The 21,825-nt window shown below is 37.5% G+C and overlaps 3 protein-coding genes across 4 annotated transcripts; 2 read left to right on the forward strand and 1 right to left on the reverse strand.

The window, feature by feature from the left end:
- Positions 1–215: 215 nt before the first annotated feature.
- On the reverse strand, positions 216–4,511 carry dnajb4 (DnaJ heat shock protein family (Hsp40) member B4). The gene is made up of 3 exons (XM_058751346.1): positions 3,729–4,511; positions 2,687–3,264; positions 216–1,152 (listed from the first exon to the last, which is right to left on the reverse strand). Exons 1-3 carry the CDS (start codon positions 3,937–3,939, stop codon positions 919–921), a joined length of 1,023 nt encoding a protein of 340 aa, XP_058607329.1. The 5' UTR covers positions 3,940–4,511; the 3' UTR covers positions 216–918.
- An 815-nt stretch (positions 4,512–5,326) lies between these two features.
- On the forward strand, positions 5,327–13,415 carry slc25a24l (solute carrier family 25 member 24, like). Of its 2 annotated transcripts, none has more exons than XM_058755111.1 (10): positions 5,327–5,859; positions 5,988–6,114; positions 6,247–6,334; positions 6,533–6,644; positions 7,101–7,259; positions 10,174–10,311; positions 10,389–10,496; positions 11,223–11,390; positions 12,193–12,331; positions 12,835–13,415. In XM_058755111.1, exons 1-10 carry the CDS (start codon positions 5,737–5,739, stop codon positions 13,017–13,019), a joined length of 1,347 nt encoding a protein of 448 aa, XP_058611094.1. In that variant the 5' UTR covers positions 5,327–5,736; the 3' UTR covers positions 13,020–13,415. The 2 variants fall into 2 exon arrangements, with proteins under 2 accessions (XP_058611094.1, XP_058611103.1); XM_058755120.1 differs by having other exon boundaries at positions 12,848–13,415.
- Positions 13,416–14,932: 1,517 nt separating this feature from the next.
- On the forward strand, positions 14,933–20,662 carry cope (COPI coat complex subunit epsilon). Its single transcript, XM_058793857.1, has 10 exons — positions 14,933–15,093; positions 15,282–15,344; positions 15,595–15,695; positions 15,875–16,027; positions 16,138–16,191; positions 16,766–16,847; positions 18,786–18,941; positions 19,968–20,036; positions 20,214–20,288; positions 20,422–20,662. Exons 1-10 carry the CDS (start codon positions 14,992–14,994, stop codon positions 20,467–20,469), a joined length of 903 nt encoding a protein of 300 aa, XP_058649840.1. The 5' UTR covers positions 14,933–14,991; the 3' UTR covers positions 20,470–20,662.
- Positions 20,663–21,825: the final 1,163 nt, after the last annotated feature.

Consider the following 21,825-nt stretch of genomic DNA (forward strand, 5'->3'; position numbering starts at 1 on the left):
CGCTTTCAGAAATCATATCCATTATTCTGATACGATGACTAATTCTGAGTAGCAAAGGTTGCTGACTCATTTTGGACCTTATTTCCCTCATGTAGTGGCATGAACATGTGGCATTGAACATGTGGCGTCCTCTGGCGGATATTTCAATGAATCACGTGCACAGTAGTTGAGCATTCTGCATCTCCTACAATTTTATTAAATTGTATCATAAAGATTTAACCATAAACCTTCAACACAATGCACTAGGAGTAGTCAGTGTAAGATAAAGTAATTCTAATAATGCAAACGCTCTCTTAATTTTCCATGAATAAACATGGTATGCTATGAACCCACAGCACAAGTAACCAAATTTTTGGTCTCTGTCAAAGACAGTTACATTATGTGAGTCCGTTACTCACATTTAAACGGATCTGACATATCAGATCTGACAAGGCATTAGTAGAGTCTTGCTAAATGCTATCACAAATGAAGGCAAGTATCCATGGTACCGTCACACAGTTCACTCCAAGCCATCATTTACTAAAATTATATCATATTGTGCATTTAGAAAGAATAACAGTACATGATCTGTCAGCACAGATGGGATCTACTTGTAAAAGGCAAACAAATAGATCAGTATAATTTAGTCTGCAAAACACTTATTTCAATACCGCACAATTCAAAAGAAGCATAAAAATAACAAAAAATATTCAGACATAGATTGCACTGTAAGTTGGCACTGTCACTGACATACACAAGCATGCAACATAATTCATATATATGCATTAGATATATAACATATACATATATATATTTAACAAACATTTAGATAAAAAATAGAAATTGCACATTCTCAAAATTTGATTTGTCATATTAGTCCACCTATGAAGGGGACTGAATTGTTCATAGAAATGTCACTAAAGTCTGTCCAAGCTCACTTTATGAGACCGGTAAGTGTCGTTTCAGGACATCCTTGGCATTCGATGGCAGACTGTCAGGAAAGTTCACATCAAACTCCACAATAAGGTCTCCTCTTTGTTCTGGGTTCTTTGGGAAGGGCAGTCCTTGTCCAGCAATGATCTTCCTCATGCCAGGTTTGATAACATCAGTTATCTTTATATTGCACGTTTTACCGTCTATCGTCGACACGGTGACAGAGCAGCCACACAATGACTATTAGCAAAGAAAAAAAAAAACAATCGTTAGTAGGATAAGAAATATTGGTAACACTTTACAATAATATTCTCTTAACTTTAAATATGCTATAAGACAAAGAACACATAAAAGCAGTCTTGTTAGTATTTATAACTGCATAACTACTATATAAATTTTACACTGCCATCCATTTATAAAAAATGATTGACTACGTTTTAATGGATGCCTGGTGCGAGATGCTTTCAACTCTGATACAGTAACTCTGTAACTGAATTGGACCTGCTTTTAGATACGCCTTCATTTTTCATCTTATTCATAGATTCACAGTATGTTCTTTACACTTTCTTCTTAAAATGACAAGCATCAGGACAGGAAGCTGGGAACAGAATGAAACTTTCACATTATGACAGTAACCTGGGCAAATACCTACTATAATTCCAATTTATAGGCTGCCGTGTGCAAAAATACATCAAAGTTTTTCCCTTTTGTCATCTGCATCCCATCCAACAGCCTGAAAGCATATTTTACTGGTTTGACAGCCACTCTGTGTCATGACATTTACAGACACAGCACTGTCTATCAATGATTCTGCCATATATGTACATCTTGATGGCCCTGTAACAGTTTAAGTGGGCGAGCTCCTTTCTGGCATCTCACAACAGCTGATCGAGCTCATATTCCTTCCTGTCCAAACTGCATTATGTAAGAGACGAGATTTCACACAAAGAACTTGACATTTTGAGCAAGGCAAATTTACAAAACCTTGCCTTATACAAACCTGCACAGATAGATAGATCTATAGACGGTAAAAGTGTTTATATTTTTAAATTGACACAAAATGCTACAGTAAAATCATGTTAATTGGCAATTTAACATGATAAACTGTACTTCTAAATGACATACCCTACCATAAATTGTGGAAAATTAGCTTGCATATAATAGGATTAATAACAAGTATACATTTAATACCTGTAAGCCTAATTTTACTATAAAATACTGTTTAAATTATATTTATTGGAAGTAAAAATAATGAATTACCATATAATTTACAAGGTGAAAATCTATATTATGTTCAACAAGTCAACATTTTTAAAGTCAGATGGATGAATGGATGGACAGATAGATTTAGAGATTTAGAGCCCTGCTGTAATTTAACTTACCATATATGGTTGAAAATGATATTCCATGAACTATTACTGTAAAATACTGTAAAAAAAAAAAAAAAAAAAAGCTTTTGGAAGTAAAAAAAAAAATTACCATCTAATTTAAGTGAAAATCTATATTATCTATGTCAATATTGTCTTTTAGAGTCAGATGGATGGATGGATGGAAGGAGGGATAGATAGACATTTACAGTCAGATGAATAACAGACAGTCACAGACAGATGGGATGGATGGATGCACAACACAACACAACACTTCATCAATCACTTCACCCCTTACTCAGGATGGCCCTCTTACTGCCCCTGGATAGATAGATAGATAGATAGATAGATAGACAGATAGATAGATAGATAGATAGACAAATTAATTTGGAAGTGGCTTCTCTCACCTGGCGCAAACTGACCCGGACCGGGTACACGATATCAGACCCCTCTCGGCGAAAGTGGGCGTGGGGCTTGTCTTTAATGACAAACACAATATCGGCAGGAATAGTATTAGGCGATTCGTCACCCTCGCGTGGAAACGTGATTTTGGTTCCCTCTTTCCACCCACGCTTGATCTCAATAGTGAGGATTTTGTCCTCGTTTCTCAAAGTCCGACCGTCTGGATTCAAGCGCTTGCGTGAGATTTTCATGCGCTTGGTGCATCCGTGAAAGACCTCCTCTAGAGACACCCGGAGCTCGTGGTGGATCGCGGGGTCCTGTTTTCTGCGCGGCGGGCCGCCCGGACCAACGTGCCGCTCGCGTGGAAATCCATTTATGTTAAAACTCGTGAAAGAACCAAAGGGGTCATTTCCGTCCACCTCCATGTCATCGTCATCTCGTCCATTGATTTTCCTGCCAAAAAATATCTCGAAAGGATTGGCTCCCCCGAAAAACGTGGCAAACGTCGCGTGAGGATCTCCATGGAAGGTGTAGGTGAAGTTGCCTCCTGGCCCGTCGGTCGCCCCTCCACCTCCTTTAAGGCCTAAAATGCACAGATTTGACAGAAAACACGTTTTATCGCTGGGAAAAAAAACTGAGGAAAATTTAGGCCACATGGCCTATTATATATGATGCCTGATGTTTAATTACTATGATGTTAAATTACTGTGCATCCCACTGCAGTAGGCTATGCCTAATAAATAAACACACATAAATCATGCGCACTTCAAACCAGAGCCTATAATTACAACAGCGGTGACATCCAATTTTGACGCTTAAATACAGAACATAGAGTCTTTTCCCGATTTAAAATAATGTGTTGGTTGAGCACCGAAAAGGTCAATAACCCAGGACTCCATATGGTCAACTTTGTGTACTCTCCAGTAGCCTAAATGTCCTGAGAATTCGTTTTCATTACATTTACATCCGATACATTCAAGAGATTAGACAGTAGGATTAAGTATTCATATTGTTATTACGGATAGGCTATTACAGAAGCAAGCCTACCTTCTTCACCGTACTGGTCATATATTTCTCGTTTCTTTGGATCACTAAGAACTTCATAAGCCTCCGCGACCTCCTTGAATTTCTCCTCCGCATTGGCCGTCTTGTTTTTGTCAGGATGCCATTTCAGAGCCTGTTTTCTGTACGCCTTTTTGATGTCGTCGTCTGATGCTCCTTTTGCGATTCCCAATATTTTGTAATAATCTTTGCCCATTTTCTCCTATGCAGACCCGGTTGGCGCCGCTTCCCGAGGATTCGTAAGTCTCTTGAAAAAGACAGTGAATAAATGCACCGTCGTGGTGACTACGGTGTCAAAACCTGCCTCTTTAAACCGTGATACAGATGATCAGTTGAGCCTGTTGTGTCTGTTTGGAGGCGGTTACTCAGCACTAAAGATCTTGTGTTATTTTACCCTCTTTAAATAGCCATTGCTCCCTCCCCTGTACCAGTGCAGCTCTGGAATCAGAGTGTGCTTTCTAGAACGTAGCAGAGGCACGTCATTTCCCATTTCAGATAAATCTAAATTCGAGCACGAGTAACGATGTGTAGTTTATGTCTCCGAGAAAATTCTGTGCTGTGGAGATATTCTATCTATCTATCTATCTATCTATCTATCTATCTATCTATCTATCTATCTATCTATCATTATAGTTTATCTGGTCATCTGAGGATTATGGGATGACATTTTAGTGGCTGTATATTTTACAGTTCATACATTTCAGTAGATGATAGCCTACAATGTTATTATACCAACCTTGAACTACTAAAATCTGATTTGTGCCTTAAAATATATTCATAACATCATAATAATACAAGTATTATTTAAAAAAAAAAAAGGAAAAACATCTGATGACTTAATCTTTTGATGAAGTTCATCAAAGTTGGACTTTCCATGAACACCTTTCCAAGGAAACATAGCCTACATGAAACTAATAAAACAAAATAAACATTAGCTAAACAACATAAATCAAATATATAATTCTATCTGTCTGTCTATCTACCTGACTGTTTTGTTGTCTTGCTGAATATAATATAAATGTAAATCTGTCTGTTTACCTGACTCTGTTTTGTCTTTCATTGTATGTTGATTAAAGAAAGCCTGATATATTTTTCAAATATGAATGATCAGTATGCTTACTGTGGGTCATATGAAACATTTCATTCCAAAATTAGCTCATGCTGCTTCATTAACTGCAGTAGCCTTTATGACCTTTCTGTTTTTGTGCTTCATATATATTATATTGTCTCCCATCAGAACAGTTTAACCCTATCTATCCTTCAGATCACTCTAAACCTTTAGACTAAAATAATAGTAATAAAACTAAACAACAATAATAATAAAACTAAACAATAGGCCTAAAAGTCAAACCCTGTGTAGCTTTAGCTGTTCTAAAACTGTAATGCTACATTTGTGTTGTAGCTAGTAATCAAAGCTGCTATGGATGCAGGTTATTGGACGTCATTTTCTGAAAATAGATGGAAAATATGAGATAATAAAAGGCACCACTCTAAGAATAGTAGTTCAATCTTTCACTGGCAGGTGGCAGCCTGCCAGAAAAAGATCCAGTTTCCTCTCCATCCCAACCTTCTCCTCACTCAGACCTGCATACTTGAAGCAATCTTTGAAAAAAATAGCAGATAACGAGTCTAATAGAAATACAGCATAAAGGAAATAACCAGAAATAACCATGTTTGGTCTGTAAACAATATTGACTTTAATAATCCGCACTGTTTATCCATATAATAGCACCACAGTTCCATCTGCTGGTTAGCATCGGTATAGCATGAACTTTCTCTGAGATGCTGGTATTCATCTGGACCACCGCATTGTACTCCATTCTCTGGCGAGAGATGACTCGGCGTTATCAGAGTAAATAAAGGTGAAAATACTGTAATTCACCTCAAATTAAACTAATAGACTTAGCCTACTTAAAACTATTAACCGTATCATTTAAATACGAATATATATATATATATATATATTACATTGGATAACCTAACAATAATAATCATGGATCACTTCCGCGGCTTGTTTGATAAACTCGACAAGAATAAAGACGGGTTTATATCTACAGAGGAGCTGCAAAGTGAAATGCGAAGGATAGGCGTGGAACCAGTTTGTGAAAAGGTTCAAGTAAGGCTTCTTTGTGTGGAATTACATACTGTTATACATTTGTAGCGATGTAGCCAAAATTATTCATTTTTTCATATGTATCTGGATTACATTATTGTCAGTAGGCTTAATATGATTCTCTCGTTTAGGCTATCATGTCCAGTTACGACCAAAATGAGGATGGACGTCTAAGCTATCAGGAATTTCTAATTTACATGATGGACAAAGAGAAGAAATGGAAAATAGATTTCCATGCCCTTGACAGAAATAAATGTGGTAAACTGTCTATGACAAATATCCATGTTTGAAACTGTTCTTTGTTTAAACGTGTAAAATGTGCTCTCAGCTCACAAAACAATACCAAGAAAGTGGCAAAACTTTATTTATAAAATCTTTCCTTTGATATAGGGGCTATTGGCCTGGAGGACATAATGTACCTGTTTAAGGAATTAGGTTTGGTCATATCAAAACCAAACGCAAAGCGGATCATCCAAATGTAAGAGGCCTGATGGTGTTACTTTTACATTTGCAATATTTTATCCTTGATACTTATTATAAAGCATTGTTTACCAAGTCACAAGCATCAAGATCCCTCCATATGTGTAAGATGAGGCTGATACTTTGACATATATAGGTTTATGTAAATCTCAAAGAGACTTTGTTATCTGACACAGTTAATTTTGATTGTCATTAGGATGGATGAAGACAACTCTATGACGGTAGACTGGGAGGAATTCCTCCAGCATGTCATCATAAACCCAGCAGAAAACATTGGAGAGTTGGTATCATCCTGGAAACATAACCTGGTAAAAACAGATTTTAAATACTTAAAAAAATACGTAATACATACCTCACCTAAAAGGAAAATTCTCTCAATATTTACTCACCCCCAGTGCCATCTCTGTTGTGTAAGACTTTATTTGTTCTGCAGAACACAAACAAAATATTTAAGCTCCGGCAGTGACATTTAGGTGTGTTCCCTCCCAAAAGTGATTAAATCAGCATACATTAATTAAACCTCTGGAGCCATATGAATTATGTTTATACATGCCTTTATGTGCTTTTTGGAGCTTCAAACTTTGTATGCAGACTTTGTCTGGAGATTTCAATCTATCATTGTGTTCTGCAGACAAGTTGTACACGAGTGTGACATAAGTAAATGGTGAAATTGCAATTTTTAGCTAAACTATTACTATTGTGCAAGTATACATTTAATCTGCACTGTTCATAATCAGGTTTATAAAAGGATGTTGTTTTTTTAGGTGTTTGATGTAGGAGAGAGTCGCTCTATGCCTATTGAGTTAACCCAGCAGGAGACTGACCTGTCTGTCTGGGGGAGCTTTATATTGGCCGCAGGATTGGCAGATGCTGTGTCTAGAACTGTGACAGCACCAATAGACCTGTTAAAGACACGACTTCAGGTAGTTTTTGTTAGTCATAACAAAAAAAAAAAAAAATTTGACTACTTATTGAATTGACTTTAATGTATTTAAAGGGGTCATATGATGCTATTTTAAAGATCATAATTTTGTGCTTTTGGTGTAACAGAATTTGTTGACATGCTTTAATGTAAAAAAAACCACATTATTTTTCAAATACTGTACATTATTGTAGTTCCTCTATGCCCTGCCTCTCTCAAACACATCGTTTTCTATAAAGCCCCTCCTTCCGACAAGTGCAGTCTGCTCTGATATGCCCAGCTGACACAGTGCATTGTGATTGGCCGAACACCACAAGCGCACATCAGAAATGTAACACCCCTTACAATAATCGCGAGCTTCAGCTTTCAAAGTAAATATAAAGACAGTTAATAATGTCCTTAGTTTTACCATCAGTTAAAGCCCGAAAGGGGAACAGAGTCGCTTGACAGACACAGTGATGATGCATTTGCAGTACACAAGCCATGGTTAAGACACCTGACTCCACTGTGATTTGACCTGTCTCTCTCTCTCAGACACACACACACAACGCGTTACTCTACTCTGCGCAAAACTCCGCATTTGAACAGTCAATATAGCAAATATTTAAACTAATAACAAAACATACTGACAGTTGCTGATTCAGAACCCCCTCTGCCCCCTGGCTGTCCGATGTCCGTGAACATCGCTCTAAACTAAGGGCTGCAGAGAAGAAATGGTGCAAATCAAAAAACTCTACCGACCTTAGTGTGTATCAGTCACTCCTCTCTTCCTTCTCTACAAATGTCTCCATGGCTAAAACGACATACTACCACAACAAAATTAACAACTGTTCTGACTCTCGCACACTTTTCAAAACTTTCTCTTCTCTTCTCTGTCCTCCTCCCCCTCCTCCTTCATCAACTCTTACAGCTGATGAATTTGCAATTTTCTTTACAAATAAAACAAGAACCATCAGTGGCCAATTCCCCGCACCACAAACTGATGATAACTTCACAGCGACAAATACACACTCTCTCTCTTCCTTCTCTCCACTCTCGGAGATGGACGTTTGCAAACTTATCCTTTCCAATCATCCTACTACCTGTTCGCTTGATCCTATCCCCACTCACCTCCTTCAGGCCATTTCTTCTTCAGTCATACCTGCGCTTACTCACATTATCAACACCTCTCTTCACACTAGTACATTTCCCACAGCATTCAAGCAGGCTCGGGTAACCCCACTGCTTAAAAAACCCTCTCTAAATCTAACACTTTTAGAAAACTACAGACTGGTATCCCTTATTCTGTTCATTGCAAAGACACTTGAGCGAGTTGTGTTCAGCCAACTCTCTATGTTTCTTGCACAGAACAACCTCCTGGACAGCAACCAAGCTGGCTTCAAAAGCGGCCACTCAACTGAGACTGCCCTGCTCTTGGTTACTGAAGCCCTGAGAATGGAAAGAGCAGCTTCCAAATCCTCAGTATTCATCTTGCTGGATCTGTCTGCTGCTTTTGACACAGTTAACCACCAGATCCTCCTGTCCACCCTGAGAAAGATGGGCATCTCAGGAATCGCACTCCTGTGGTTCGAGTCCTACCTCTCAGATAGGTCCTTCAGGGTGTCTTGGAGGGATGCGGTTTCTAAGTCACAACTTCTTGCTACTGGGGTTCCTCAAGGCTCAGTGCTTGTACCACTTCTCTTCTCCATCTACATGTCGTCATTAGGATCTGTCATTCAGAAGCACGGCTTTTCTTATCACTGCTATGCTGATGACACTCAACTCTACTTCTCATTCCAACCAGATGATCCAATGGTAGCCGCTCGCATTGCAGCCTGTCTAAGAGACATTTCTAGCTGGATGAAGGACCATCACCTTCAGCTCAACCTTGCTAAGACAGACTGCTCGTGGTCCCAGCCAACCCATCACTTAATCACAACTTCTCTAAACAGCTGGGTTCATCAACCATAACTCCTTCCAGGACAGCCAGGAACGTAGGAGTTGTGATCGATGATCAGTTAACCTTCACAGACCATATTGCTACAACGGCCCGGTCCTGCAGATTTGCCTTATCCAACATAAGAAAGATTAGACCCTTCCAGTCAGAGCAAGCCGCACAAGCCCTTCTCCAAGCTCTTGTTCTCTCCAGACTAGACTATTGTAATGCTCTCTTAGCAGGCCTTCCTGCATGTACTATCAAGCCTCTGCAACTGATCCAGAATGCGGCGACGAGAGTGGCCTTTTTAACGAGCTGAAAAAAGCTCACGTTACTCCTCTCTTCATCAGGTTACATTGGTTACCAATAGCTGCTCACATCAAATTCAAGGCACTGATGTTTGCCTACAAGACAACAACTGATGCTGCACCAATATACCTAAACTCACTAGTTCAATCTTATGCACCCTCCAGAAGCTTGCATTCTGCAAGTGAACGACGCCTTGTGGTGCCATCACAAAGAGGTAGCAAATCACTCTCACTGACCTTTTCCTGGACTGTGCCCAGCTGGTGGAATGACCGCCCGATCTCAATTCGAACAGCTGAGTCTTTAGCCATTTTCAAAAAACATCTAAAGACACATCTTTTTCGCCAGCACCTGACCAACTAATACTAGCACTTACCTATTCTATTCTATTCCATTTTATTCTATTCTATTCAACAACAACAACAAAAAACCACCAAAAAAAACCTAGCTACATGTACTGTGTTGAACTAACTGAGACTTGTCATGGCACTTGTATACTTTTGTTCTCTCGTTGATCTGATTGGTTTTATTGTTCTCCTCATTTGTAAGTCACTTTGGATAAAAGCGGCTGCTAAATGATTAAATGTAAATGTAAATGTAATTAAATTGTGAGTAATCACAATATATTTAATTTGTAAAACTGTGAGTGTCTGATCTGACAATAATAGCCTAAACAGTGCAATATGCTAAACAGGTTTTTGGATCCAAAGCTGTGTCTCTGGGATTCCGAGAGCTGCAGACTGGTGGATTTAGATCCTTGTGGCAAGGAAATGCTGTGAATGTTCTTAAAGGAACACCACAATCAACGCTTCAGTGTTTGATCTATGCCCAGGTGTGCCCACAAACACATACATTCACTCACATGCACAAATGTTCAAACGTTAATTCTTTATCTCACTGTCCTTGCAGATGAGGATGTACACTCTTGGTGAGAGGGACAGTCTGTCGGTCCATCAAAGGTTTGGACTGGGCTGTGTGTCAGGGGCCGTGGCACATGCTGTGTTCTACCCCTTAGAGGTATCACAGTGACAAAACAGGTTGGAGTTCCTTACTGTTAGGTGTTGTTTGTGAAATCTTTGTTAAAGAAAGTGTGTAGTTGTCATTTCTGTCATCATTTATATCTAGAAGGTGAACTTTTACAAAGAATTTCTCATGCAATAACCAGTAACATCCTGGAAGTCATAAAAAGTTATAGTTTCTTTTTCAGAACACAATTGACACGTTGAGAAATATCCATATCATATTACTTTCTAATTTACTTCACGACAAAGGCAGGATACAACAACATAAAGAGCAAATATGGATGCAAATTAGGTGTATAACTGACTCTTTATCTTTGTGTTGTATTATTTTCATGCTTGTTTCTGTTTCCTTCGGAGAATGATGTCTAATGTAGCTTTGTTACTCAAGCCTGTTGCCTCATATAACAGCAAAATGCACGGCAAAATAAACTGCTACATTTAATCGTCGGTAATTATGACCAAAAAGGAACACGAAAAGCATAATTAATGTTTTTGTTACTTGTAATAAAATAAATGTTAACTAAAAATGGGGGGAAAAAACTTTACTTGGATTTTTGTACTAAAATAACAATAACTGATGTAAAAGTTGATAAATATAGGCAAGAAAGACAAAACACAACTAAAACTTTAATTAGAACTGACTTGCAGTTAACATTCACAATTACGACTGATTAGATCAACACTAATTTGCTGACTCATTTTTTAATTCTTCTAATGGCAGGTGTTGAAAGTTAGACTCAATCTCCAGCCTGCTGGTACCTACAATGGAGTTTTGGGATGTGCCAGATTGATTTACCAGAACGAGTCTGTGTCAGCTTTCTACAGAGGGTTCAAACCCAGCATACTCTGTATGATACCTTACGCTGGAGTGGAATGTGCAGTGCATCAGGTAATTCAGGGCACTGGAGGAGGTACCGTATCTGAGCATTCAGTCAAGAAGAGACAAACTGCTTTTACTTTCAGGCAGTGTTATTGCTGAATAGGCAAACTGCAAGCTTTACTTTCTTAACATCCTAAATTACACAGCTGTAAGTTTCATCTATTACTGATTGTACATAAAATCATAAAATGTTAATTAAAGAACATTGCTAAAAACTTAAAACTAAATATCTTAGTGTGTGTTTTAATTACCAGTAATTTCATATGTATTATTTATGTTGTTTTATTTTTTATTGTATGAAATTATTTGCATCAGTGAAGAAAATATTATCATGAAATGTGCTCCATGCAAAAACATCTACATTAATAGATTTTATTCAATAATATTTGGCATCATTCATCTCAACTTAAATATATTAAGTTAAACCAGTAAATCAGAATGTAGCGGTTATATCAGATAGAAATAGCTCCTTAAGAAATGCAGATTAAGCATTTTACCTTTTTACATGTTTGAGGATTATTACTAAAATGTAAAAAAAATATACAGTCTATTATGTTTTTACCATTGTGAAAAAATGTAATATCAGTTTGCATATTTGTCATCAGACCATTGCACAAAAATAGTGTAATTTTACTTAATATAGCAGCCTTAACAATTATTGCCACCACTACGTTGATGTGCAAGTAATAAAGAAAATGTTCAATTATAATGACGAATTTTAATTAACTTTAATATTAACTAATTAACTAAATATTTGATTTTATTTCACTCATGAATCAGTCATTAACATGAAACCTTTATCCTCTGGCAGTCAATTATGAGCTGGGCTAAACAGGATCCAGAGCACTTCGGTGACTCCAAGCTCTTCCTCTTCAGTTTTGCAGCATTTGCATCAGGACAGGCCACCAGTTACCCTCTTGCTGTCATCAGAACACACCAGCAAGCGCAAGGTGAACGTTAACCTGAACTGATGATAATTACGTGGATAAATGTTTTCTTTCATCAACAAAAATAGAATCATGTACATTTTATCTTCCTCATATTAGAATATGGCTGTCAGTCTTGTTTTAGAGCACTAAATACAGTTCTGTTCACATACAATTGAATTTGTTAGCGTTTTTAATGATGTTAAGGCCTTCCAGTGTTACAGAAGTTGCTACTTTTTATACATTTTAGTCACTCTCTTTGTGGTAGCAAGCATTATTCAAAGGTTTGAGGGCAAAAACAGCAAAAGCTCGACCTTCAGTTGTTCTTTCATACATAGAGTATTCAAACTGGTGTAAGCTCAAGAATATTAGTTATATATATAATTAGTAAATATTCTCCTGTTAGTATAAATATAATCGTCAGTCCCAGACTGTGCAAACGTGTTGTATAGCATTTGTCTTGTGAATTTCTTTAGTATTTTAAAAAAAATTATTTGATATGTTGTTTTTTTCCCTCACAATTTCAGCTTTCTGTTCCAGCTCACAGAAGCCTACAGATGCTCTTCAAGGACTCGTTGGAATCTATGAGAAATATGGAGTCAGAGGTTTTTATAATGGAATGGGTGCTAGCTTTCTAAGAGCGGTTCCTTGTGCTTTACTGAATTACACCCTGACCTCAAAATTTGAGACATTGCTTTCTTCATTGTTATAATGTTGAATAATGGATCAGGAATGATGTCATGAACCTTGTGTATATTTATTGTTTTTATTCCTTTGAATTACGTTAGATTACATATAGTCTTGGGTGACCTGTTATGGTAACTTATGACTATGGTATCAGTATTACAGTATCAGTTTTTGAGATCTGAGCCTTTTAACAAATACATGAGCACAGTATCTGTATTGTGCATTCATATTGGCAGCACTGTATTGGGTTATGTATTTCACAGTTTACAATATGTTTTTGCCATGAAATGTTAACCATGTATCCAACCTTCCTGACATCAAAAAACTTTATTTGCTTGCTGCTATGAACTTAATGAGTATATGCCACTGGTGTTAAATTGTAAGGCCAACTCAGACTTAATAAAAACTGCCATTTCTTTTTTTTTATTTTGCTTTATTCCATTATATTTCCTTTTATGCTAAGCCCCAGATGTTACTAAATTGGTGAAAAAAATCTACTTTTGGCAGTACATTTTTTGTTCGCAAAGAACAAAACAGGTATACTGAAAAGTAAGATGGGTAGAGAGATGCAGTGAGCTAGTGAACAAAGTTTCAAACTTGTGATATGATCACATACAGTACCTCTAAACATTTTGTAAATATTAAAGGAATAGTTCTGCCAATAATGAAAATTAATTCTTCATTGGAACAGATTTTGATCAATTTAACGTTAAATCACTTACTCACCAATGGATCCTCTGGGTGCCATCAGAATGAGAGTCCAAACATCTGATAAAAACATTACAATAATCCAGTAAGTAATCCAGAAAAAAAAAAAAAAAAAAGACATAGTTGAGCCATGGGGCTAGTTGTAGGATAAGGAAGGACTATATCAGTAACTAAGGTTTTAAAAGAAAAGTCAAATTATACGTTTTTTTTTTTTTAATGTCAGTTTCAAACACCACAACTCTCTTAATTTACAGGATAATTTGTGTGAATTTTCTGACCTTGAAACTAAACTACCAATATCAGCATATTTTTGCCGTTGGGAAAACAAGTGGACACAGTGGTACATTTATAAAACACAGAACACAGAGAACTTGAACTGTGTTATTGTGTTTCTAAATATCTGGTCAGGGCAAGTTTGCTTCATTATAATGTTATACAAATCCCTGATGAAAAATAATAATAATGATAATAGGAACCATCACAGACTTTCTAATGGTTTCCACTTATACAAACATTACAAACCTTCAACTGTTAACCATTAAATCCATTACCAAATGATTTCCAGTAGTATGTTTTGGGCCAAATTCCATTAGGTTTAGTGGTTTTGACATACCACCAATAGAAGACAATAGTTTACCAGAGACCCACAGGGACCAATAAAGTTTTCAGTAATACCAATACAATTTCCATTATAACCATTAAAACCATGAAAAATTCTGTTAGGGTTTCTATTGTTTTTGTTGTTGTTGTTGTTGTTGTTTTTTCCCCATAGGCCTACCCTGCAGGCATATATAACAGTAGCTTCACTTTCTTTCTTTCTTTCTTTCACACAAAGACAGATATTTAAATAGTGGTTCAAATAAATAAAATATGATTTCATAGGCTGAATAGCCTATAATTTAATATCAAGTAAATATATGGTTATCCTACAATAATAACAGGAATGCCAGGATAGTACCAGAGCCTTGTTTAAGCTTTTATGGGCAATGGTGCCCAAATATTCAATAATATTTAGCTAAACATTTGTTTTAATTATTGCCAGCACCATGCAATGCGCAGTTTGTTAGACACAACTAAGATTGATAAATCGCTCTTTCACCTAATGGGCTGTCCTGACCCTCATAATTTACTGTATGCTCAATTGACCTTATCAAACGGGCTTTACTGACGAAAAAGCAGCAGTTAGTCTATTCCTTGCTTTGCCACAAGAGGACAGCATTTTTTAGTTTTGTTTTTCCGGATCGAAGCAAGCCGTTCTGGTTACGTGGCCAAGGGGACGTTTCACAAACATGGCGTCGCAGCAGAATGAAGTGGATGAGCTGTTCGATGTGAAAAACGCGTTTTATATCGGCAGCTATCAACACTGCATTAACGAAGCCCAGAAAGTAAAGGTGAGTGTCCTGCAAAAAAATAGTGTTCATGAGACGAAAACATTTCCTCAAGAGTTTTAGGTTCTAGAGTACGTTACGTCTGTTGGCTAACGGCTAATTCATTATAGCTATCACGTACCTATTTAAAGATTGTAAGTTAATTAACAAATGACAAACAACTACATGAAACTATTCTATATTTCTTTTAGACGTCAAGTCCAGAAAAGGATGTTGAGAGGAACATTTTTCTGTACAGAGCATATATTGCTCAGGTAAGTTCATCAGTCTGTTGTGATACTGCTGCTGCGTTATTTTGATTTTAATAAACACTTATACAAATGTAGATTGATTTGCATATTATAGTTTTTTGTAACTGTCAGCTACAATGTATTTTGCCCGCCTGCCAGTAAAGATGCACAGCTGTTTCATCTTTAGAACAACAAACATAGTGAATAATGTCCTTTTTTATATATATAAAATCAATAATTAGGTGGTTAACAGTGATGATTTCTGTATCCTCAGAGGAAGTATGGTGTTGTACTGGATGACATAAAGCCCAGCTCCTCTGAGGAGCTGCAGGCTGTCAGGATGTTTGCAGAGTACATGTCCAATGAAGGCAAGAGGTTTGTGCAGTCTTTTTATCTTTATTATATCAGACCATATGTATATATTATTTAAAATCTAGAAACATACAGTAGAGTTTAGTCATTTTTTCTGTCATTTAAAAACATTAAAAGCTGCAGAAGCCTTGAATTATGTATGAACTGATTCCGTGTATTTTATGGCCTTATACTTCTTTTAGGGATGCAATAGTGGCAGAACTGGATAAAAAGATGGCCAAGAGTGTTGATGTTTCCAACACCACCTTCCTGCTGATGGCGGCTTCAATCTATCTGCATGAGATGAACACAGATGCTGCATTACGTACCCTGCACCAGGGAGACAGTCTGGAGTGGTGAGTGTCCTGAGACTTTCTGACAGTTTCAAAAACTGTTGATTTAATCTAACACAAGTTGGATTACAAATCCATAAATTGCTCACTGTCTTTTTGTATTTCTCTTATAGCATGGCCATGACTGTCCAGATACTTCTAAAGCTGGACAGAGTTGATATGGCAAGGTATGTCTTTTAATTTATTCATTTTTAATTACTATTTAGTTTTGTATGTATGTACAGTAGGGCTGGGCGATATATTGCATGCAATGATCATGCGCATCTCGTCAGTAAAGCCGGTTCCGTGATTAGCGGTAAATCTCCATCACTTGCTTTCAAATGGAGCGGCATTAACTACACAGAGCCGTAGTTCACTGACAAGCTACACAATATCGCGTTCATTATCGAAGGCGATTCATCTGCGATAATGAATGCGATGTTGTGTAGCTTGTCAGTGATCTGCGATTCTGTGTATTAAATGCCGCTCCATTTGAAAGCAGGCGATGGAGATTTACCACTCATCACGGAACCGGCTTTACTGACGAGATGCGCATGATCATCGCGTTCGAAATATATCGCCCAGCCCTACTGTATAAATGTTTATATATATATGTTTTATTTAAAAAATATATATGTAATTGCAAAAAATATGTAGCTTATGATGTTTTGCTACAAATATAAAAAATTAAACTTGATTTTAGTTAATAGCTTTAAATATATTATTGTCATGGATCTGTTGTGTTGCTCATTGTCTCCACAGAAAGGAATTAAAGAAGATGCAAGACCAAGATGAAGATGCCACTCTGACCCAGCTCGCTACCGCTTGGGTCAACCTTGCAATTGTGAGTATTGAAGTAAATGTGAAAAGTTTTCTTGGACGTTCCTTGTCTAAAGGCTGTGAAACACCCAAGTCAGCTGTTTAGCCAGTATCAGGCAATCACTGAGTGTCTGTCAGCCTAGTTTCTGTGGTGTGTGTTCTGCACTCTTTGCACTAGTTGGACTACCAACAGTGGCTTTTTGGTCAATTGAGCATATTGAAATGGAGTCGGAGCCTTTGGTTGTGAGACTTATTGGATGTTCAGTTTAACCAGTCAGTGCATAAGAAAAGAAACAAAACAACAACGAAACAAAAGTCTCTTCTCATTTTACCTCAGCAAATATTTTCATAATGATATAGCCATTGGTGATGTAAGCAACCGTAGACCAACTGACCAACATTATATTTAATATAGTACGCAGGGCGCTCATTGTTAACGTTTGTATATCCTTTGACTAGGGGTGTAACGGTACGCGTACCGAACCGAAACGGTTCACATGGTATATTCCAAATGGAAGTGATCATCCCTATCCCCTTGGTGTGGGTACTTTGGAGTGAACAGGGCACGTGCGTGCCATTATTTAGTCGTTTGGAATGCACTTGGCAAAGAGAGAGAGTAATTTCCTCATCATCTTCAGCTGGGATGTTCCCATGACAACGCAGCACGGTGTCTGTCAGCAGATGTCGCTGTTTTAAAGGGGTACTATTATGCTCTTTTACCAAGTCTTGATTTTGTTTTGGGGGTGTAGAACATGCTCTCATGCTTGGTGGTTTGAAAATCGCATTATGTTTCACATAATTTACATTATTACAATACATTTCTCCCCAGCCTGACACAAACGGCTCGATTAAGTTCCGGTGAAAAGGGATTTTAAAAAAAGTAAATATCTCCCTTTTGAGTGGACTTTGAGATTTGTAACTTTGTAGATCTTTTTATGCCCAAACATACACACTACACACTGACTAAAATTCAAAAAGTGAAAAAGCATAATAGGACCCCTTTAATGGCATAGCATAAATGGCTTTTTAGTGTTGTTAGATTAACTGTTGTAAATGAACATACATTTTATATTTTAAAATGTTTTTTAAAGTGTTTTGCTATATAATATATAAAAACTAATATGTATAAAACTTTTTTAAATACAGTATAAAATGTATATTTTTTATGCCTGACTGTGTCTGTCAGCGAATCTGCTGACGCACACCGTGCTGCGTTGTCATGGGAACATCCCAGCTGAAGATGATGAGGAAATTACTCTCTCTCTTTGCCAAGTGCATTCCAAACGACTAAATAATGGCACGCACGTGCCCTGTTCACTCCAAAGTACCCACACCAAGGGGATAGGGATGATCAGTTCCATTTGGAATTTACCATGTGAACCGGTTTGGTTCGGTACGCGTACCGTTACACCCCTACCTTTGACAAAAATCTAAGTAAAGTTTTCACAGAACCTTATTTATACTTTCTGTACATTAAATATTTTGGGCAGGCCCTAAGTGCTAGTTGGCTGTTGACTGTGGTCTTTGCGGTGTGTTCGAATGCATGTACACTGCCTCCCAAATTTTTTGTCCGTCATAAAAAAATTTGGATCAGGTTCGAATTTTTTCCGTTTGATCGCATTCGTTGCAAGCATTTTGAGAGATTAATTAATACGCATTAGACTCAGTGTGCAAGGTTTCTGTGTGACGAATTTTTAGGATAATGAATACGAAAAAACGCATACGAAAGAGACCTTTAGACTTCCATCAAAATAGAATAACTTACTTTTCTTCTAAAAGCATCAATTTACATTTGTTTGCACTTAAACGTGAGTTGAAAAGTGTGAAATGATTTTGTTTTTCTATAAAATTTCTGCATATGGCTACTTGTTCAGTTTTTGCTGAATTGTATATCATTTTTTTTCTTGTTGACTGGGAATTGAATTGTGAAGAATGGTGTTTTTCATTCTTCTTCTACCAACAGGGGGGAGAGAAATTGCAGGATGCATTCTATATCTTCCAGGAAATGTCAGACAAGTACTCGCCCACACTGCTGCTGCTGAACGGTCAGGCTGCAAGTCACATGGCTCAGAATAAGTGGGATGAGGCTGAGTCAGTACTACAGGATGCTCTGGACAAAGTAAGAGCCTGAATTTCAGCACAGCAAATGTCAAGAAGTTTTGTCTAATTTGACAAGTGTAGACTGACTTCTTGGTTGAATCCAAGACCTTCAAGCTAAGACTGGCCACACACTGGAGGATTTTAAGGCCGATTTTAAGCCCAATTTGCACACCCGGCCCGAATCGCGGCTTGTTGCAACTGTTTTTTTATTTATTTTTGGTCCAAAAATCCTCTATTGTGTGGTATCATTACGATTATTTATCTGCTCCTGATCGAGATGGAGCGTCGTCGAACTCAAATAGTAAATATCAAACATGTTTGATATTTACGACACTTGATCGGGCTGCCTCTGACATGATACCCGCGATAGCCAATAAGAGCGAGCAAGTGTCACCTACCGGATGTTGCGTGCTTCTACAGCTGAAACTGGCAGCCACAAACATGCCATGAAAGCGATCACCCATATTCTTTTGTATACTGTGAAACAGAACGCACGCCAGCAGAGCCAGCTGACAACATTGATTGTCCTCTATTTGTTTTTCTTCTCTAGTCACGTTTGATCTCGCGAGTCTCCGTGAGATCACGTGTCACTGTGAAATCGTTCCTACAATCTTCAAGTGTGCGGTCTCCTGGTCTGGTCGAATCATCTAGTGTGCGCGTTCAGAAGATTATAAGGCTAAAAACTGGTTGAACTGTTTTCATATCTGTGGCCTCCCATGGTTTTAAACTTGGTTAAGATTTGAAAATCATCTAGTGTGCAGCCAGCTTAAGCAAGCAACCCAAACTCAGACTATAGAAATGCTATCCTGAATCACAGTCTAATCAGGGCTTAATTTTTCGGCTAGTCTCCTATGTTGACCTGTACAAGGCAGGAAATTGGTTGCCTTGCAGGGAAAACAAGCATTTGTGGTTGAAAACTGGAATTACTATTGAAATTGAAAGCAGAACTCATTAAGATGTGCTTCATATTGATTATTCAATGAGCTGGCTTTGGTCCACTTTTAACTGCGGTGAAATGTCATGATTTGTCCTTTATCTTCTATAGGACAGCAGCCACCCGGAGACACTCATCAACCTCATTGTGTTGACACAGCATTTGGGCAAACCTCCTGAGGTGAACTTTATAAATATAAATGTTCTTAGCACAGTCAGCTACAGAGGCAGTGGGATGTTAAGATTAACACTATAATCTGCATGCTTTGGTGTATGCGAAAGCATTTTATACCCCTGAGGAAGCATTAGCTATGTAAAGGATAGCAGAAATGTTCATAGTCTCTTTGTTTCTGCGCAGGTGACAAATCGATATTTGTCTCAACTGAAAGATGCACATAAGTCACATCCATTTATTAAAGAATATCTTACTAAGGTAAGATTATTTGGTGTGATACAGGACACCTTGTTCTGTTTTTCTTTTCTGAGAAGGCATTACTTGAGTAACTGTGAAAAAATTAAGTGCTAAGTTTAATAAAGACATTGTAAACTCAATTATGTTCCCACAGGAGAATGAATTCGACAGGCTTGCCATGCAGTACGCCCCCAGCGCCTGAAAGAGCTACGCAGTTTTAATTTATGTGTCCTACAATGCGCCGCAATATTATTTCCCCTCTTTACACCTTCTCAATGCCTTTAAACAAAATAATATTCAACTGTTTGAGATTTGTATTTGCTCTGTCTTTTTTGACATGTCCAAATGCTCTACAAACATTCCTGTACTATGGTTAAATAAACATGTTTATCATACATAGTGTTGTTGTGTTATTGAATGCTCATATCGGCCAGAGAACCTTGTCCACATCACAGCCAATGTTGTTCCTTGCCAGGCAATGGGCAAAAAAACTCTGTTGTGCCAAATCCAGTCTTGACAACACTCCACAACTGAGTCGCCATACGCCAATTCTATTGTCTTCAAGATGGCATGTTCTGCTTTGGCATGTTGGCTAATTATGTTCCTGCCTCTTTGTAAGATTGAACCCTGCTTCATATACAAAAATGCATTCATGAAATCCATTTCAAACAGACTTCTTCAATAGTGCATTTGTAGGCTTTCCTGATTAACATGCACTATAATACACTGCAGTTTACAGTAGCACAGAATTGGACTGTAAGCATCAACTGAAAATCTACACTTACTAGCACATACTGATATTGTAGATCTAGGATCCTTTATGAGTTGCGATCAAAGGGAACAGACAATGTTTGAAAGGCTGACAATATTTCAAAGTTTACATTGTCCTCAACTACTGGATTTGCTGAATTTCACACAGTCGAACATCAACAATGAGAGCATCTAGCTGTTGGGAGAACATAGCAAGCTTTCCACCCTCATGTGCTGGCCTTGCAATTCTACAAAAAGAAAGAGAGCACTTACGAATGTATACATACAACAAGAATAGTAATGGAAATTACTTCGATACATAAAATGTTTTATGGTTATTCCATAAGAATATTGTCACCTTTCCTCATCCAGCACCTGTAGTATTCCTCCTCTGCCTCTCATATTGTTTTCCTCCATTGTTAGTATCAACATTTAGCACACCTCAGAACTGACTAGCTGTGTATTTTAATTGCATCGTTAGAAACAAGTGTGATCAGTTTTGAGTTGTGTGTAAATGACAGCTGTATGGTAGCTGTGTTCAAGATGAGAATGTGTTTAGAGTTTTACAAAAACTGCAGTGTAACTAACTGAAATTGTTTTGCCAAAATAATTATTTATTCAATGGTTTATGTGTCTGAGCATTTGGCTCAGAGAATGGGGTTTAATGTTTTAGCAATTCAGGAAAAAAAACTCAAATTCTCAAAGCATGCAGTTTATAATTGACATTTTCACATCACTTGCTCTCATGTATCCTGTAGATATCCAATCAAAATAATTGGTTTTTAAAGACAAATCAAGATTTGCATTT

Source organism: Onychostoma macrolepis, chromosome 02, assembly GCF_012432095.1.
Source record: "Onychostoma macrolepis isolate SWU-2019 chromosome 02, ASM1243209v1, whole genome shotgun sequence".
Lineage (NCBI taxonomy): Eukaryota > Metazoa > Chordata > Actinopteri > Cypriniformes > Cyprinidae > Onychostoma > Onychostoma macrolepis.

Bases quoted from the DNA above. Each gene is read 5' to 3' on its own strand.
- dnajb4 (XM_058751346.1), bottom strand. From the start codon at position 3,939: ATGGGCAAAGATTATTACAAAATATTGGGAATCGCAAAAGGAGCATCA. The intron at 3,265-3,728 runs GTAGGCTTGCTT...TGTGCATTTTAG, and splicing joins TGACCAGTACGGTGAAGAAG to GCCTTAAAGGAGGTGGAGGG. The intron at 1,153-2,686 runs GTGAGAGAAGCC...CTTTGCTAATAG, and splicing joins TCCGGGTCAGTTTGCGCCAG to TCATTGTGTGGCTGCTCTGT.
- slc25a24l (XM_058755111.1), top strand. From the start codon at position 5,737: ATGGATCACTTCCGCGGCTTGTTTGATAAACTCGACAAGAATAAAGAC. The intron at 5,860-5,987 runs GTAAGGCTTCTT...TCTCTCGTTTAG, and splicing joins CAGTTTGTGAAAAGGTTCAA to GCTATCATGTCCAGTTACGA. The intron at 6,335-6,532 runs GTAAGAGGCCTG...GATTGTCATTAG, and splicing joins GCAAAGCGGATCATCCAAAT to GATGGATGAAGACAACTCTA.
- cope (XM_058793857.1), top strand. From the start codon at position 14,992: ATGGCGTCGCAGCAGAATGAAGTGGATGAGCTGTTCGATGTGAAAAAC. The intron at 15,094-15,281 runs GTGAGTGTCCTG...TATTTCTTTTAG, and splicing joins ACGAAGCCCAGAAAGTAAAG to ACGTCAAGTCCAGAAAAGGA. The intron at 20,037-20,213 runs GTGAACTTTATA...GTTTCTGCGCAG, and splicing joins ATTTGGGCAAACCTCCTGAG to GTGACAAATCGATATTTGTC.